The sequence below is a fragment of the Opisthorchis viverrini genome (genome assembly GCF_000715545.1).
Source record: "Opisthorchis viverrini unplaced genomic scaffold opera_v5_9, whole genome shotgun sequence".
Taxonomy (NCBI): domain Eukaryota; kingdom Metazoa; phylum Platyhelminthes; class Trematoda; order Opisthorchiida; family Opisthorchiidae; genus Opisthorchis; species Opisthorchis viverrini.
The window spans coordinates 2,689,145-2,708,366 of record NW_008751665.1 but is presented as its reverse complement, the minus strand read 5'-3'; the positions used below and the strand labels follow the sequence as shown (position 1 = coordinate 2,708,366).

At 44.3% G+C, this 19,222-nt stretch overlaps 1 protein-coding gene across 1 annotated transcript in view; it reads left to right on the top strand.

The window, feature by feature from the left end:
• Positions 1-16,172: 16,172 nt before the first annotated feature.
• T265_00904 (hypothetical protein) overlaps positions 16,173-19,222 on the top strand; it is a gene marked incomplete at both ends in the record, with an annotated part of 8,705 nt that continues 5,655 nt past the window's right edge. Inside the window, one exon of the mRNA XM_009164799.1 lies at positions 16,173-16,299. Coding sequence (XP_009163063.1) covers positions 16,173-16,299 — 127 coding nt within the window. The remainder of the gene's footprint in view (positions 16,300-19,222) is intronic.

The window sequence follows — 19,222 nt, the reverse complement described above, 5'->3', positions numbered from 1 at the left end:
TGATGATGATGATGATGATGATGATGATGGTGATGATGATGATTGGGATGATGATGATGATGATGACGATGATGATGATGTTTAGGATGATGATCATGATAATGGTGGGATGATGATGATGATGATGAAGAAGAAGGAGAAGAAAATGATGATGATGATGATGATAATGATGATGATTTGCGTGTTAATGATGATGATGATGATGTTGGTGATTGGGATGATGATGAGGATGCTGATGATCATGATGATAATGATGAGGATGATGATGTTTGGGATGATGACGATTGCGGTGATAATGATTATGATTGGGATGATGATGATGAAAAATTCTGGACAAACTGATGACAGAAAAGAACATCAACTATCTATTATTTAACCACGGTACAATCTTAGACCGTAGACTAAACCACATTGAGGCTTACGCATTTGTTTCACACCTACCACTCTCATATATTTTTGGATAATCCAAACATTTCCCGTTCGCTGAACTTCAAAAATGAGCTATTCATACCCTGTAGGGCCATGCCGGCAAACAAACGCGTTTGTTGCTTCTCAATTTTTTTTTACAAACAGTAACGCAGTGCGAAATAACATCACCTTTGTTATGACTGTGAGAAAGTGGAGAGGAAGTCCTTTGGCGGTCCAAAGTAGCGGCGCTGTTCGTCACTTGTACATCACCCGAAAGTTTGCAAACGACTTCTTAAATCCCTGGCCGAATTGTCCCTTTTTTCTGTTCAAGTGTAAGTTATGGCTGCTAAAAATAGTTGTCATTGTGTGATTTTTTCTCCTTGCAATACTCATTTGATGAACAAGTTAACTAGGACCGTTCAAGACATATCCAAAAGCATGGCAACTAGGGTCATTGGTAGTCTCCAGGTAGATCCAGGTAGATCGACCAGGACCCATGGTTGGCTGATCGTGGTATGTCACCTGACGAACTGCAGTGATCCCCCATTATCCTTTAGGGTCCTGTTTAAACGTTCCAGTTCATGGTCAATATGGTTCACCGTAAATATTCTGCGTGTTCCTGTGAACAGTGTTCGTTCGACGTTGCGCTTGCACCGCAACGGGCTAAAAATGTAAATATGTATGCACCGTCCAAACCAAATGGCTTTCCTAGAGACCCACTGTTTGATTGATCCATTCTGTCCGCGTGCAAGCCAAATGCTCAGGAGCAGTATACAGTTGCTGGTCACTTCATTAGCAACGGCCGAACTGTCTTTCACGTGAACTCCATGTCTAAGCAACAGTTAACCATAATCCCGATTGTGGCCGAACGATTTATCCTTCAACTACGAAGCGGGAGGTCATGGTTTTGAATTCCCCTGGGAATTCGAGAAATGTGCACTGCTACAAATTCCCAGTATGGATGACCCAGAACTTCTCGGCTTTTCAGCACATCGTGACTGAATTCACTGATGGGACTAAGTATCCACCGAGAGAATCCTGTATATCATATCATAGGACAACTCTCGTTCAAGCACCCTTATGTGGTGATCGTGAAACCGGTTGTAAGAACCGGACCCAATGGACTGTCTTTCGCAACTCCGCCGACTTGTCTATATGTCGAGGTGAAGTCATATTTTCTGTAAGTGAGATATGGAGTTCTGGTCATCTCCGTCGAGATTGGCCGACTAAAAGTCAGCTAAAGCAGTCCACATAGATGGACAGTTTTTCAAACCAAGGGATGTTTATGGAAAGAGACACTCAAGCGCGCATTCTCATTTCTAACTTTCACACATTCCAATTACATTCCAGAAGAGCGCTTGATGGTGTGGCTGACACTTGCTTGGACTTATCCGTCCCTGTATGTCCTCCTTTCAACTAATTCCGGTTTGTTGCTGATCGTAATTCCCGTTCCACAAGCGTCACTATTGCTTAAATGTTGTGCGTAAGCGGTTGTGATCATACAAGCTGAACGGTGCCGTACACACCACTCTATCTTGAGATTTAAGACACTTTCATATTCTAGTGAGAGAGTCTCTGACTTGCTACAATCATCTTGCTTCCGTTCGGCTGCAATCCGGAGTGTGGAGAGACATCATATATGTCATGTGACCCGTTGTTGTTATTCTGAGTGGAGACTATGTGGGCATAGCCAAAGTTGTTCACAAATCATGGAGCTTGGTCATTGGTCTTCACTTCATCTGTTCGGCGACGCTCGTGTTGCCCTATTCAGGCGCCAAACTGTTCAGGTCTGTATAAAACGACCCTGATTTCTGGAGAGTTGTTGTACGGACAGGGCAGTGGGGCACCAGGTCGCCAAAGCTTACGCCGGGTGTTTAGGTAAACAAGCCTAGGTTAAATAGTTGATTGGGCACAGCATACTCTGTGGTGCTGCATCAGGATGCAATACAGTGGTGTTCGCTCCGACTAAAATACACCGTCCATTTTTTGGGAATTGCTATACCCATGGAAGTCACAAACACCGTCCTGGTGCTATTCCGCGACCGGAACCTCTTTCTATTTCCGGATTCTTCTTGAACTACAGCAGGATTCTATTAGTCAAAGTTGTGTGTCATGTTCACAGACAGTTCAAAGGACAAGCGCATGGTCAATGCATTAAGTCTCACTTATTGATTGATGGATATAAGATCACATGACTCACATGTGATTAGATTCATAAGGCCGTACGGTTTTTCATGATTTTAAAAGCGCTTTCATGAATTCAAATGGACGGGTCATCATCCACTGTCGAATATTTGGACTTTTGAAGACAATGCTCCATTCATTCGATATAAGCCCGTTTTTGTATTGAATCTAGACTATCGGAAAGCACGAAACTATTGTTTAGACAGGTTGTGCAACCTGAAACCATGTAACTTGGACTATGTAACCACATATAAGTCATTCTAGAGATAATATGAACATACACAAATACATAATGTATTACAGATTCCACCTGTACTAAACTCTCAAACAAAGAGGCCTCAAAATTGAACCTTGATCAAAAGACTGGCTCAGTGACCTTTGGACTGGTAGGTATGCACAAACTGACTCCATTCGCCAAACCGTAAACAAGGCGAAAATGGCCTAGCAGTTAGGCCTACAAGATTGAAAGTGTTTTTATGGCATTTTTGCGGTGTCTCTGATTCTGGACTATGAAAAACCCTTTGGAGAAATTTACTAGTAGATGTTTGTAAACACCATTTCATCGATCCAGTGGATGCATCGATTAGATTTACAGTAAACAGCATGTGTACTGTGTGCACATGGAACTTTCCCCTGTCACATGCATTCAATTTGAAGCGAATATATCATCCGACCTAAGTGCTTGCACCTTCCACTCCGATTCTCCTCAGAGTTCACCAGTCTATCATTTGCTGTTCTTTTAAAAGACACAAACAGATCTCACTCCCTTGTTTCAGTCTTTTTCAGCAGTGGCCTTAAACAGGCATCAGTGATGTCAGAATGAACTCAGCACTTGGTAACACAACTCCACATCACGGCACATATTGTAGCCGCCTGATATCGGAACTCGGGTCGAAAGAACTCAACTTGGATTTCTAACCTTGTTGATTCTGAGAAACGTAGTTTGCTCAGAACGTCAATCAATCTTTCATGCATGGGAAAAGTACGCTTCATCTTTAAAGGAAGCATCTGAAATTCGCCGGATATATTTCTCCGCAGGCCGATTTGGTCATAATGAGAGATTCGGCTGAATCTTAGCTGGAATTGTCACTTACGAAATACTTTAACTGAATCCGCAGTACAAAGACGGTTTCTTGTTTCAGTTGGTGTGATATTCAAGATGATGAAAATGACTATCTACCAGAAACCAACGGACACAGGAACTGTCTTAAGCTATGCAGCAGCACACCCAAAGTCCGTGTACGCCAGTATTGTCTCATTGATGTTTCGTCGAGTTAGAGCGCTGTGCACAGAAGAGATCGACCAAACGGCAGCTCAGATCGAGATTGCCAACAAACTTCAAGAAATAGGATACCCAGTGAGTTTGATTAGGTGTCAACTAAGGAAGATATTGGCTCCAGTATCTAGACTCAGTAAGGAATGGATTGGCACAGCAGTCATTCCATATAAAGCAGGAACATCGGAGGTTATTCGAAGATTGTTGAACTTAGCCAACATTCGAGTAGCTTTTCAGAAGGGAAAAACGCTACGCTCAGTTTTGGTGCATCTGAAAGATAATCTGCAGGCTGAAAGGACTAAGGACTGTGTGTATAAAATTAACTGCAACAATTGCGCTAAGGTTTATATAGGACAAACTGCCAAGGAATTGCACACCAGAATTGGTGAGCATAAAAGAAGGATTAACAAATCATCAAGGAATGCAGAAGAATACCAAACGCTGGTCAGAGACTCAGCGACAGCGGTACATGCCTTAGACACGGGACACAGAATAGATCTGGAGAATGTGGAAGTTTTAAGACGGGGACTGCGATTCACACCACAGCGGCTGATCGCCGAGGCAGTAGAAATTACTAAGCACCATAGCGTGAATAGGATCGAGGGTGTGGAGCGAGCGAGCGTATGGAAAGCGGTCTTAGTTAAGCCGAGTTGACATGTGACGGTGTGGTTGTAAATCCACGTAGGATCATTAGAAAAAACCGGGGGGTGGGGGTGGGAACCGCAACGGACCAAAGGTCACAGCGTCCCTCTTATACAGCTTCCTTAGCTCTAGCTCACCCACACAGACTGACAGAAGGTTCAAACGAAGTTCAAGAGGAACCATCGAATGAACCGAACCACAAGAATTAGACCCTAGGCAGGACCCAAGCACATGTAGGTTTCCCCACCGACCCAACACTTGTTCAACCACTCTAACACTAAAATCCCTCGACCGACACCCAACAGAGATGTAGCTTGACTTAGCTGATTGGTTCTCCTGATTGGTTCTCGCCTTAAATCTCGACCAACCTCGGAACCTAGTCACTTGGTCTGACGAAGCTTTTGTGTCAAAAGCGAAACGTTGCTCTGCAATAAATCTACCGATTGTCACCATACTTTTTCGAAAACCTTGTGGTGTATCTTCTTTAAGAAAATCACCCTTTTTGATGGAAACTGTCGGATAACCCGCAACCAGTTTCCCCGTTCCCATTCAAGGTCATCAGTTGGGCGCAGTATCAAAGTTTCCCTTCAGTGAATCCGAGGTGTACGGACTTCGCGGACTCAACAGAGTCGCAGTGTTATTCCAATAAAATCTACTACGGTATCTCAAATTCGTACCGAATGCGACGTCAGGTGACCCTAGTGCAGCGCAGTCAGTTGAAGAATAGCAGAAACGAGAGATTCATCTGGTACTAAGTTGTGTTTGCGGTTGAAAGCGAATTGATCTGTAAATGAGTGTAGTTCATGGAGTTCTTTTGGTTTGGGTTCAAGCAGAACATAATACTGGCTTAAGGGATACTTGGGGCTTACGCCTACCTGTTGAGTCCAAATTGGGCGGAAACGGTCACATTCTGTCGAAGGGTTTTCAGCGACCTTATGAGTAGTGTTTCGTCAGGAAAGTATCTGTACTGTTGATAGCATGCTGAAATATTTGTAGCTCACATGCATTTATTGGTAATTGATCAGGTGGCTGTCTATCTGTTCGTTGAGTTTGGCAGCCGACTGGTTACCAAGCTCGGTGAACAGACCAACAGCTACCTGATCAATTGCCATCTGAATTGTTACTAACTTCGAGTTACTATTCCGAAGTAAGCCAGAGTCTGACAGAGGCAAGAGAATTGGGCTATAATTACTAAAGAAAGTTATCAAAAAAGGGATCCGGCTGGAACATTATCAGTATGGGTAATATCACTTGTATTTTTCCTCAGACTATGAAATCCTTCGCCTGATTTTCTCACTGGTTTCTTGAGAGCAATATTCCCTTAATTGGTCCGTTTCCTCTGGTCGGTATGAACCGCCAATCCACGACCTCTTGGTGCATCTCTTGCTGAGAAATAAGAAACATATCTGACGACAACAGAAGGCTTATGTGTTCTGGAAGTCACCATTACTTCATCCTGCTTTTATGGGGTTAGAAGTAAGGAAAATGGCTAAAAATCGATGTTTAAAACAAACGATCGAGAAGCCAGTCTACTCTTTTTTGAGAATTTGAACAACTGGCGGGCTTTATTCGGGAACAACCTTGAGTTCTGGCGCATTTTGGATGAGTGGAACGCAGTCCATTTGGCTTTACTGAGCAAGCGAAATGAAGTCCACGTCACACCTGAAACTGTCTACTTCATGTTGGCGCGTGCAGTGGAACCAACGTGCAAAATTTTAGAGCCAAGTATGCTACCAACTTAATATACGAGTGCAGAAGCTCCTTTTCAAACAGTACCCTAAAACCCAGTGGGAGTAATCCAAACGGTTTGTGGGCTATTCGAATTGGAATTGCCGGTTTCATATCAGTTCCTTTAAGAGTAAGTCCCAGCAAATCCTGATGAAGGTTTCTGATTGCACGGGAAGTCAAATTTTCCTATTCCCATCCGCTACTAACAGTGCAATGAATGATCTTGTAATTTCAGGCCTGGAGCGCGTACAACATTTGGCATATTCAACAATAATTTACAAAGTAAACTTATTCTGCTCAACACTCTCGGATCGAATAAATTTAAACCAATTGCATCAATTTCACTGCTCACAGGATGTACACAAATCCCAAATTGGGCTTTTGGTGCTGACGGTGATCGTCCGACTCCACGAAAGCGTCTAACGCCATGAAAGCAAATCCATTCCATTGTGGCAGGAATTAATGACACATTTTCTTCCCCTACTGAGAGGCTGAGGGTGGCGGAATGTGTGACAATCCAACGTTCAATTTAGCATTCCGGTTGGAGTATACACTTAGTGTTAGGCGGAATTCCACATGGATCCCGCTTTATCGCTCGCAGTTAGGCGTTGCTACGGCCGAGAAGCCTATCCAGCACAAGACTGGCCAAAAGTTCGGAACGCCTGTTGGTCCTGCATCATGCCGAGATCTGATTCTGGACGCAAGAGCCAATCATGACCTAGTATTGGCCGAATGCCGGTTGCCAATGGCGCATCCAGAACGCGCCAGAATTTCAAGAAAGTTATTGCCGCCTGCTATATATATATGTAGCGCTGTACAAGTGTTCCTGACTTCGGGCGTTAATGTACCCTATGCACCCTTGGTGGTTGTTTTGACATGAACGCTAGCTTGGGAGGCTCAGACCGAGAACTATGCTGAGGAAAATACCGTTACTGCACTCAGTTGACTAGATTCACTGAGAATCTATTAAAACTGTGTGTAGCTCCTTTGAAACCCAGCCAGACAATATTCGCTGCAATCTCTGAACCAGTCCCATACTGCCAGAATTTTTCAACACTTTTCAACACTCATCACCAGATTTTACTCATATATCACCTCACGTCAAGTATCTGTTCCTTCATGAACGTTCTTTCTGCGGACAGAATGTGCCAAGCTGATGTAAATCTGAAACTCATGCGGAACTCTTGTGAGACTAAAGTCGTGTCTCGCGCCTGCGGGATGCAGGACGGTAATTGCGTCAGGGTTCATTTGAACGTGTATTCATCTCTGGGCCTAATATAGGTTGCACTCGTTACCATGACACAAGCCAGAAATTTGGAGACACACGAGTCCTGATCGTTGAATTGATAACCCACGACCTTATCCCCATTCTCAATCGGTTTTTCTCAAAGAGTGCCTTTTGATTACGAGTCTCCTGTTGTTCAAAACATTATCTGACAGACGTGGGAAGATATGTTCCGGACGCCCTCTTTAAATGGTATGCAAAGATGCCCTAGAATTTCTTTCATAGCTGGAAGAAAACTGGGGCTTTGCGACACTAACAGAGGCAAGAGTGTTTGCCTAAAGTGCATCCGGTCAATCTGACCGAGCTATTTCTGGTAGGTTAGCTTCTGGAAGCTAACTCAAGTCCATTTCCGAACTGTTCTGAGGTCATCCGAATATCTGACGTCAATGAACGAACACACTGGTAGAGCTGAGTAAGCTAGCAGCGAGCTCCATGTTAGTTGTGTGGGTGATCTTCGGATTTTAATCAGATAATCATCAGTTACATCCGTAGTGTCAGCTGCCTAGCTCGACACATTAATTCTGTAGGTATTGTGGGAGTCAAAAAGATACCACTGCTATTTTCACCAGGGGGGATGACCACGTTAATGCCACAAGATAATTCCGCAAAGTTCTTTAGGCTGTTTATTCGTGGATCAATCACCTTTTACCGTCCTCCTAGAACTAGTAATAGAGCGCTTTTACGGCCCTCGGTGAGCTGGGGTCGATGCGCTGAATGAAAAGACGAACAACGGGTCCCAAAAATTGTCCTGCCCAACCTCACCTCCAAATGCTTCATTCATCTGGTTAGCTTCCGAGGAAGATATTGGCAACGCAGGTTACAAGAATAGTCTTTGGTCGGTTAATCAAAATGGACAACTTGGTTGTAAGTGTTTTTTTTTATCGCCAACTGAAGTGACGTCAGCAGTGCGCCTTAACAAGGTCGTGGAATGTGGGTTGGACCGTAGCATTCAAAAGACGGGAATGTGAAAGGTCACAGTTTCAGTGCCTGTATTTTCATACTAATTACGTTGCAGCATGTATCTGGTGAGTACCAAGGCAACCGAGTAGGTATCATTTCTAGCCACTGTGTGCATACTCGCGTTGACTGGTGGGTGGATAGTGTGTGTATTCAAATCAATCACATTGGTCAACAAGGTTTAGCATCGTAAAATCGATAAATTCCGGACGGTCGAAGCTGTGTGTAGAATGATTGCATCACGTGAGCGTAGGAGGTGATCAAACATTTTTGTGCTTGTGTCGAACGCGTAGTATCGGTCGGCTATGTACAGAATGTTTCTTGCGTTACGAACTTCAGTGGAACAGAAATCCTCTAATCACATAACTCGCGGTGCATTGATTATCTCTTTGAGTGTGTGTGTGCGCGCGCTTGTCAGTTTATTTCACTTACTTGTCACACAGGGTACAGAAAGACGTTTAACAAACAGAACTGTGATCTTTAGATCGTTGGTGTAGGTTGCGCCACAAAATGCAAGATTGAAGTCGTTCTCTATGTCCGTCGGCCATTACTAGCTTAAAGAACGGATGCAGGTTCTACTCATAATTGTGTCTCAGATTCGAATCTTCTCATGTCTCCAAAATCCACTTTTCTGGAGCTCATGTTTTTATCCCTGGTCTAATTGCCTCCCTTCTAACTACACATGAGTGGCCTTTTTGAATACCCATAGTGGGTTTTGTTGCATCTTGTTCCACGACATGAGCTCGAGAAAGTTCAGTAGTTCTGACGCGAACTTACTGACCGGAAGGTCAGCTGATAAAACCCCAACATCTCTGTTTAGGTTCTGGCAACCTGACAGAATCTCAGCCCCCGTACTTCCTTCGGGTGGAATGGCAGCTGAGCACTGAAGGGGTATTACAGCCGACCATTTATTACTTTTACTGTTATTCATATAAGGGGTGGCGATCCTCCCAAAAAACGAGTTCTCAGAACAACTATGGATTGGCTCGTTTTTTGTCAGTCGATCACAGTACAGACTTAAAACAGCGAAGAAATGATTAAAAACAGATTTCTAAATGCACAATGAGCCGAACCCGAAGGTTCGTTGGAGACATGACTGTTCTTTTCTGTTAACTAATTTGACAAAATCGGTGGATTTTATTCATGTTTTGACTAATCCACCAGCAAAAAGTAAAGAGGCATTTTCCTATCACTTTGTACTCCGGATATGGCATGTTGCCTCCTTTCTATCGAAGAACTATGAATGAGTTATGCAAGTCTTCTGTCTGAGAACTCACCCCTTCAGAGGCCAATCAACACCGGATCATATGACGTGAACTGTGAATGACGGATGATTTCCAAGCGCGAGTTAACCACACTGTTGCTCAGCCACCTACTTACTGTCGAGCGGTATGGTACACAGCTGCCAAACACAAGGGCCTATACATAGATCCCAACAAGGATGAAACAATTTTATATCAAATTTATTCTTCTGATCAGAGGCTGACATAACTGATTTTGCCAATGGCAACAAAACTAACCGTGTTAGTCGCAATTTCTGAGGCTCGCCGAATAGATCTGTCACAAGGAGACCAGATCTTGCCCGGATGCGACGGTTTGTGCCATTCCATAACTCACTGAGCTACATTGGAGAGCGTACATGTCACAAAGGCTCTCATACCAGATTGGTCAATAGGTAGAGATCTAACATAGTCTTTCGATCCTCAAAGTTAGGTGTAGGAATACTTGTGGGCACTTGCTCCTTAGAAATGCACACTTCTCTGATGGTTGTACGTCATTGCGATTAGACGTTTTGGCCAGAGCTCTGAAAGGAATAGCCTAATCATCCTCCTATCTAAGCCTGAACGTCTTGGAAGTAACGCGGCCTACGACAGCCTTATGAAATCTTTTTTGGACGGTCCGCCCTCTAATGCGGACTCTTACTGAAAAGTTATGTTCAAAACCCTGTAAGATGCTGGATGCAGTGCATATGGAACGGCATAGCCAGCTACACCTGTGTGCTGCACCTCCAACGAAACGATAAACTTGATCAAAGCTCTGACAAGTATTAGTCCTGATCAAGAATCAAACACAACTTGTGCTTTTGGAAGCATCTGAGCAGTTTAACAAGCTAGATGGGTCCAAGAAGATGCAGAGATAGAGGTTGAAGAAAAAACTGAGAATTCCCGAAGACTACTCCTGCTGGTGCAGTTAATAGAAAGGCCCAGAGAGGTACCTGATGATCCAGCCCGCTCACGCCTGAGAAACAAGAATTTTCGGGTCGGCGGAATGGATACACTCAACAGCGATGCAGCTGGCCACCTGGACTCACTGGGTCGGATACCCGACCCGTAGCGGAGCACAAGGCGGTGAACTTATTACCTCCGACAGCTTTTGAAACAGGCGAGCGTCTTTTTTGCTTGAAGCACCCCTTAGCTGCTAGCCATGAAGAAATATAATTCGATCTGTCTGAAAAATGGTGGTGAAATCTCGAAATGATGCTTATTCAACTTATTTTCTCTTACCAGCTAACTAGATTGAATCGGTTTTAGTACCCATTTTCAAAAAGATATTCGCGTTTGGTGTGGAAGACACTCTGCTCTGACTAGGTTCATTGCACCACTTATTTTACGTCGTTTTACGGAAGTGTTTGAGGACGCAAGTCAATGGCAATGGGCAGGAGTCCGACCTGAAAGGTGCCGTCTTGACCGCATCTTCATACTCGGTCAAGTGTTGGAGCGACGGCATACAAGTAGGCGCCCTACAGCATTCATGTGTCACCTAGTGTGCGTTTGTTTCTGTGTACCGTTTACACAACAGGTAATGGCTCAGGAGTTCGTAAATATCAGACGATGCTTGTATTTACACACTTGTAGGCGGGTTACAGAGTACGGAGAGCTTTGTAAAAGCTTTCGTACAGGCAGTGGTACGCGACAAATTTGTCTGCTCTCTCCATTTCACTTTTGTCATAGCCTAGGTAGTCCAGTGAACTCTAGAGGGTCCACCAAACTTCGATCTTCAAATCTTTGCAGGCGAGAACCTTATCAAATTGAAGCATGCAGACGGCACTGTTCTCACTTATAAAAAGTAGCGGGGAGCGCGAGCATTGCATCAACGAATGGCAAAGTCATGGAACGTACAGACCTTGAACATGGCTCTAATTATTCGACAAGTAAGACTTAAAGTTGTTTAGCTCTGAAGTCTCATTAGCTCAGACGGTAGTGTGACGGATGAAGTGAGCGCACGAATCTCGAGGGCCAGAAATAGTTTTGTCAATGTGCTCCAATTGTGGCTCCAGAAAGCCATATTACTGGGTCTCGAAGAACGAGTTGGTTACACCCCATCAAAAGTTGTATTAATGTGCATCTGAGAGACCATAAAGATGTGAAACATCCTATGGTCTTTTCCGATCGACAGCTCGGAATCATGGTCGCAAATGGTCAGAATCAACCAATTCGGGGCGATATGATCAGGAAAAGGGTCTTTTTTGATGCTTGTATGGTGAAAAATGCATCCAGCATTGCAAAGTAAGGTCGTTGACGAGTGTGCTACGCATGTCGAGTGACCTTCTGCCGAGAAGAGCGCTGTTTAGAGTGACAAAAACCTAGAAGTGGACAGGGGTTGACAAGGCAGGAGGGAGTGAAGGATGCTACGAAAAGTCTGGGTGTTTTTGGTATTGTTCATCTCTCAGGATCCGGCCCACGTAATCCTCTCTGTGACTAACTGATGATGCTGAATTTTATGGCGGCCAACCGAAGTCAGTGACGTTTGGAATGTCAGTCTATTTACAAGTTTCTTGAGTATTGGTTGCTCAGGTTCTTTGACGTTTTGCACTTGGACAGTCCAAGGTTCTTTTCTCTCTGCAGCTTTTTCTCACTTCCATTATATAGCTTTCTTCAAACAATTTAGCATGTTTGTACCGCACTGAAGCACTGGCGTTTTTTCTTGACCTGACTGTTGATGATATTTGGGTCACCTTCGACGTTTTTTAGAGTTTTGCCTGGCTGAAAAGCTTTTCCGCTCTTATTAGGGCTCATTCGCAGTACATAACTTTGGCCGTCATGGGTTCCCAACTTGGGAACAGATGCACCAGGATAGGAAGGGCAGGAGAATAGGGAACGGTCTATTACACAAGAGGAAGATGTTTCATGCACAACCTTAAAATTCTGTTCTGACCAGAAAGAGACAGGAATGTTGGGTCGAATTGATCCTACTGTCCGACTCCGAAATGGATTTGGCAAGAAAGATCCTTGGTACTCAGGTTTGCATCTCCCTTCCATGTCTTTGGGATTCATGCTTTATCACTTCAACTCCGTATCTTCTGTGCCTCCGTGCAGAGCAACCCTATGATTCGTTATATTGAATCCTACTGTGTCACTTGCTTCAGGAGGGATGGAACACGCGGCAGAACATACTTCTTACAACGTGACCTAGCCGTCAGGTCAGAGGTCAATTCGCAATTCTCCGTTGTCATTAGTCAGGCTTGTTAGACATGTCATCATTAGATTAGCCTGGTCATCGCCTTCCAACTCTTGTTGCGCAACCAAGACCAAAAGAATGTAGCGACAAGCGAGCCGTTGCTGATCAAATGAAACTGACGCCGACTACATGCACAAAATCAGTGGGAGCAAGTGACTAGATTACGCTGACACTGACCAGGCGACCCGGAGAAATCACTGTCTGTAGGATATTGTTTCTTCTCCATAGTTTATATTAACCAGTATGTTTCACACGTCGACCGAAAGCAGTAAATGAAACATGTCTCCTATCAGTCCTTGCCAGAGTTTCTGGTCTTCCTCCCAACACCCAAATACGCCCAAAAAGAAACAGTATTTTCGTGGCGCAGTTCAAAAGCCTGTGTAAAACACTAGGGTTTGTAAATGGTTGGACTATTCTGCAGAGACGGTTCGAACTACACCAGCTTCATTAATTCAGTGGTTGCTCTGATTGGAAGCAGTCAGTGATTTCTCACGTGGCTGCTTCACATCGCGCCCGAAACCCAAAAGAATTTGACTACCAATGGCACGGCGTGTAGGTACCATCACGTGAACGACGTTCCAAATTAGCATCTCTGGTCTGAACCTCTGGCTCGCCGTCGTGGTGAACCGAGAAGAAATGAACAGAAGCGTGTGGCACTGTTTTCGAGACGTGAATTTTGCAAGTAATCAAACAAAACCCATGAGTGTCGATAATAGAAAATGATTGACAATCCTTGAATGCAGTAAACTCTGGGTTTGTAAGATAGCAGAGTTGATGGGATGATGGAAAACAATGTATCATCCACCAACCGATGAGTAGTGACGTTTTGTCAAGTAGATTCAAGAAGGGTGAGAAACAAAAGGCCTATCATGAACCTGATGGATTAAAAATCGTTCGGCTACAGCACCCTTCCAGTGACTAGCTGCCATGCTACCCACAGGAAGCACAAGGGCTAGAATACTGCCTGGTTGCTCAAGTCTAGACTGCCAAGTTGCCCAAGTCTAGACAGGGGGAAACTTGTCTAGACCTGATAAGTCTGCAGTCGGTAACCTGGACTAGCTGAAATGGTGTAAAACTGTTATGGAACTGCATGATGTTGTGAAAAAAATACTGTAGATTATGACCGGAAGGACATTTGATAGATGGGAAAGGGTGGTAGACAATTGGGTTTTGTTTTTTTCAACTCCATTTCTAAAGCCTGAGGAATATGTAAGCAACGGCAAATGGAGAGGTAACCGTGGGTCGTACTAGCAATCTAGACATTTCGTTAAACCAGTTTTTTAACGAACGCGTTACGGCGAGTTTTGGCTACAGCGCGGGTTTCTCGAACAAGTTAGAGCAAGCTTTATACTTGTCAACCGAGAAAATTGATTCCGTAGAGACAAAACCTTTTGTCTTCTGGCGAATTCGGGTCAGCCTGTCAATCTTGATGGCTGGGCGGTTCTCTTAGCTAGGTGGTGTTGTTACCGCCTTTTTACTTGTAATGTGGCCATGCGGAATATTGTTTTTTTTTTTACATTTTTGTGATACTAAGGTTCTTTTTCCTTAGTTGGTTAGAATCCAAGACGGATTTGCAGGTTGACCTGCCAAATAGTTGTCTCGTTTGTGATGGAATTCGGTGGTAGGTGAAAACCGCTAGCATTAGACCAATCCTTGGATGAGATGATACGCAGAGCCACCAGGCCACCTAGACATGAAGACACAGTGATGAGCCATAACGTTAGTTCATTCATATCGAGGGACAAGAATGGTCTTGCAATGTCTTCTGGTTGCATCCAGGGCTAGTTTCTTTGGGACACACAGTAGCATGAGCAGATTCGAATCATATGTAGATAACTTGTTGAGGTTTACTATGCGGTCTGGAGTGAGCGGATTTTTGGCCAGGTAGGTAGGCCTATGCACCGGTCAGCTGCTTTCACCCACGTGTTTCAGGTTACACTTCTAGTATGAACGCTATGGAAGCACCAGGGGACAGTGATTCTCCGAAGGCAGATGATCGCGACCATTTCTGTGGATGGAAAACAGAAGGAAAGCTCATGAGCCGAAGCCCAATAAGCAAGGGTGTACGTCACCAATATTTACATATAGACCAATCAAACCGACAGACACCGTATACTACACACTCAATATCATGGGGCTTTTCCAGTGGCTCACTGGTTTTTGAGCATTGCGCTCGTCGTTCCAGTCACCTCTGCAAGACTATACAGACAAATGTTTTGCAGGCCACTCTATTAATTCCTACTGCTCTCAACCGTTGTAGTCATGTCCAAGCCACTTAAGTTGTTTATGCATCAGGAAACACTCAGTGCCTTTCAGGATTTCGCGATTGATTTTACGCAAGCATAACACCACCACCCCTTTGCCCGTTAAATACACGTTACCAGTTATTTTTGTTTTGTTCATTTTCACCCCACTCCAATCTGAACGGTAATCATCCTGTTCTGACGTAATGGCCCTGGTGAGTCCCTACCAAATGGGAAAAGCACATATATATATAGGGAGTTTGCTTGGTCGTTCAAAACTGATTGGTTGGGGACTGCGCCTATCTGATGAGCTCCAGGAAGGGCGAAACCGGTCGTGGGCTGTCGAAAAGTTTTCAGTAACCTTGTGAGTAGTTTCCTGGTTGGATGAACTTGTCTCTTGTTGCCATCATGAAATGTCTCGAGAAGGCTGGCTTCATGGGTTGTCAGTCTCAACTGTACAGATGATATCTGTTACACGTGTGAAAAAAATCGCTCAGCTGTATCACCCTTCCGGTGCATAGCTTCCACGCTACCCGAAGGAAGTATGAGGGCTGGGATACTGCCAGGTTGCCCAAGCCTAGACAGGGGAATTCGAGAGGCAGAGGTCGGGTTCGAGCCACGGACCTTCAGGCCAGTAAATTCGCGCTCTAAACGCTTGAGCCATCTCGCGTCATACGTATAGAGACTGTGAGTGTCAAGTAAGCTTTTTACAAGATTGACAGTTTGTTTTCAATAGTTTAGTGAATGTGCTGAAGGCTAAACTGTCTCCGGTGCTAAGTTATTGCGTTCTCCCTGTCGGTTTGCTTGGACCAGATCTCGTCATGTGTCAAATCTTATCAGGCTGGATGACTTTAGAAAGTCGCCGGACGGGCCTAGATTTACGAAGAGCGTGCAGTGCACATCGTATTACCTGCAGACAAGCTTGGCAATGAACCGCATAAGGGAGCTTGGTAAGAAAATTCGCTTCTCTGCTGAAACTCCGGATTGAAGAATGTCTACAAATGAAAGGTGTACGGCGAACTGGAAGCAACGTGTTCCGGTCGTTGTTCAGATCAATACGGGACCGAATATCCCGGCAATGAACTTGAGGCAAGTCAAAACGGCTGATTCCAATGGACGTAAACACTTGGAAAAAACCTAGAAGACTTTGCTTAAATGACAAATTTAGACTTGTCAAATCCGGCTAACCGTCCGGAATTATGTGTGGTGTGAGGTGAAGGTTAGCATTCAAATAAATTTATCCAAGTTGAGTTCAAGTGGAACGTAAAGTTGATGGGAGCTAGGAGAGTGTACCTGTCTGATGACCTCCAAGAAGGACGAAACCAGTAGTGTGCTGTCGACGAGTTTTTAGCAACCTTGTGAGTCATGCATTGCGTCTAGACATGGTACACCAGAAAATACCCAGGTAGGGATGTGTTTCCAGGGTGTGTTATATGCATACAGTAGTTCGTTCCTCTGATCGGTAATCTGATGTGATCGTATTCATGCCTTAGGTTAAACGGTGAGTTGTTAGACTTCTTGGCATGCTTTAGAAGTTCGATCATCTGGGTGAGCGACGATGGAAGGCCCGCAGGACATGTGGAAACATGGCACATTAAGGACTGCAGGTGAAACCAGTAGCTTGGACCAGATATCGGCCAGTGACATCCACTGGTATCAAATTAGTCACATCAAGCGTGTAAAAATCGGTGGACTTTAACAAGATTTTACAGAATTAGAGGAGCTCTGTATAAAAATAAATCTTTGTACGAAAGTCTGGCGGATAGAAGTAATCTCTAAAAGTTAATTTTCCATAAAATCCTGGTCTGGTTTTTTCTTCCGGTTGGATAAGGTATGTGGTCTTTGAATGTTGTGTTGAGTAGTATGTCTCACGTGGCTTTTTTGATAGTGTCAGGTATGTTCAGTTGAATGTCACTGAGTCTCAGCGAATTCGTAAGAAATCAGCTGCTGTCAGAAATCCAATACGCAACGTCAAGGTCAGCGCAGTGGCATTCTTTGAATAAATCGGGTCAGTGTTGAGCTCTGTGGTGAGAAAGCCTTTTGAAATTGTAGGATTATTCACAACGCAATGAAAATTCTAACAAGAGCATAATCTTTTTCATGAAGGGAACTACTCACAAGGTTGCTGAAAACACTTCGAAACTCACCTCCTTCTTGGGGCTCATCAGGTAGGCGCAGTTCCCGAGTTTCCGTCAACTTTATGTTCTAATTTAACCCGAATAGGACCGTTTTCGAGAAACACACTCATTTGCAAATCATTTTGCTTTTCACGAGAGACCTAACTGAATCGCTCATTTATGATATTCGACAACTGAATGTGCTGCACACAGACTGCCTCATGTTTTAGTTGGCGCGATATACGAGGTATCGCAGTATATCTTCATTAAGGAAATTACTCATAAGTTTGCTGAAAACCCTTCGACCGGTTTCGCCCTTCTAGGGGCTCATCAGGTAGGCGTAGCCTCCGAGTTGCCACCAAACTTATGTTCTATTTGAAACCACATTGGGCTGTTTTCGAGAAATGCACTCATTTGGTAACCACTTCAACCGGACTTTCAAGAGGAAAGGACCACCCAGACTGCCTATGCAGGAAACGTGATTATCGGACTCCGATATTCCGGCAAGTAAACACCCACCACATAACCGAATGACTAGCCAAGATTGTAGCTAGCCAAATTGGCAATCTGTGGACCTTGTACGTCGAAGTTACCAGGTCGAATTTTTACGAGTCAAAAAATGTATGCAGGCAATAAGCCCCACGGATCTTGTCCCTTACCCCTGATAAAAACTTTCATTCGACACAGTGCAGGAATCCATTTTCCGTAATTTCACCCCGTCGTCGAATCTCTTCATAGGCCCATGCTCAAGCCTTCCCATACCATCTGAACAATTACGTTTTCTCTAGGATTTCGGTGAATTGCTCTTCACTTTCTGTTTGCTAGTTACTCTGTGTTCACTCAGGTCACCTGTGACGGATTTGTTGCTACTTTCGGCAGAGTCTCAAAAATGTGCAAAGGTTGCGCAGTTTGGCACTAGTGTCCTAAAAATTACTCCTATAATAGTTCCTTTTCTGATGGCGCCCACTTCACTCTGTAGCTGGAATATTTTTAGTGTCGAATTTCAAACAGTGCCCACTGAATTTAACTTGATGACTTTATAACCCCCCCCACACACACACACACACACTCATTTACGTACTCTACCTGTGTGCTTATTGATTTTCACCTGTTTTGCTCGTTCATGGTCTTTGTACCTTGAAACGCGTGTAATCGCATCGTCTATCAAAATCGTGGGAAGGGTGACAGGAAAGGGTGACCATAACCCACACCATCGAACCAGCATTCCGCTCACCGTTATCCGGTTTGCAGAGCCTGACGGTGGGCTGCGTCGGTCAGTGGCAGACTTGCGCATTTGCTGAATAATTGTGCTAGGTTGTGTAAATTTGCTCAATTGTGTTCAAGTATTACTGTGAACTTTCGGACCCGTTTCTTCGATTTGATGTTCAGGATCCTCAAGCCTACGTATCGCCCAAATTTCTGCACAGGATATTCTTAAAGCAGGTCTTATTTAGACGTAAAACACTACTCATTAGATTACGGAAAATCTTGGATGGCTCATTACCGGGTTCGTACTACTTGGGGCTCATCGGGTGGGCGCAGTGCTTGAGTTTCCGTCAGCCTTATGTACTACTTGAACCCAAGTATGAATACATTTAGTTGTAAATCAATTTAGTTTTCACGAAAGATTCATCTGAATCTCTCGCTTATGACATTCTTCAACTGAATGCACTGCTCATTGGCCTCCTCATATTTCACTTGATACGACATTCGAGACATCGTTGTGTTTTCACAAAGAAAACTACTCAAAAGGTTGCTGAAAACTTTTCGGTGACCCACGGCCGGTTTATGGAACCCCAGAGACTGCGCGTACCTGATGAGTCCGAATAGGATAGAGATATGGCTTAAAGTCAGACATCGGAGTGGGAGTTGATCGGGTAGCCTCTTTCCGTCACCGAGGCACTGCCGGCTTGCAGATGATATA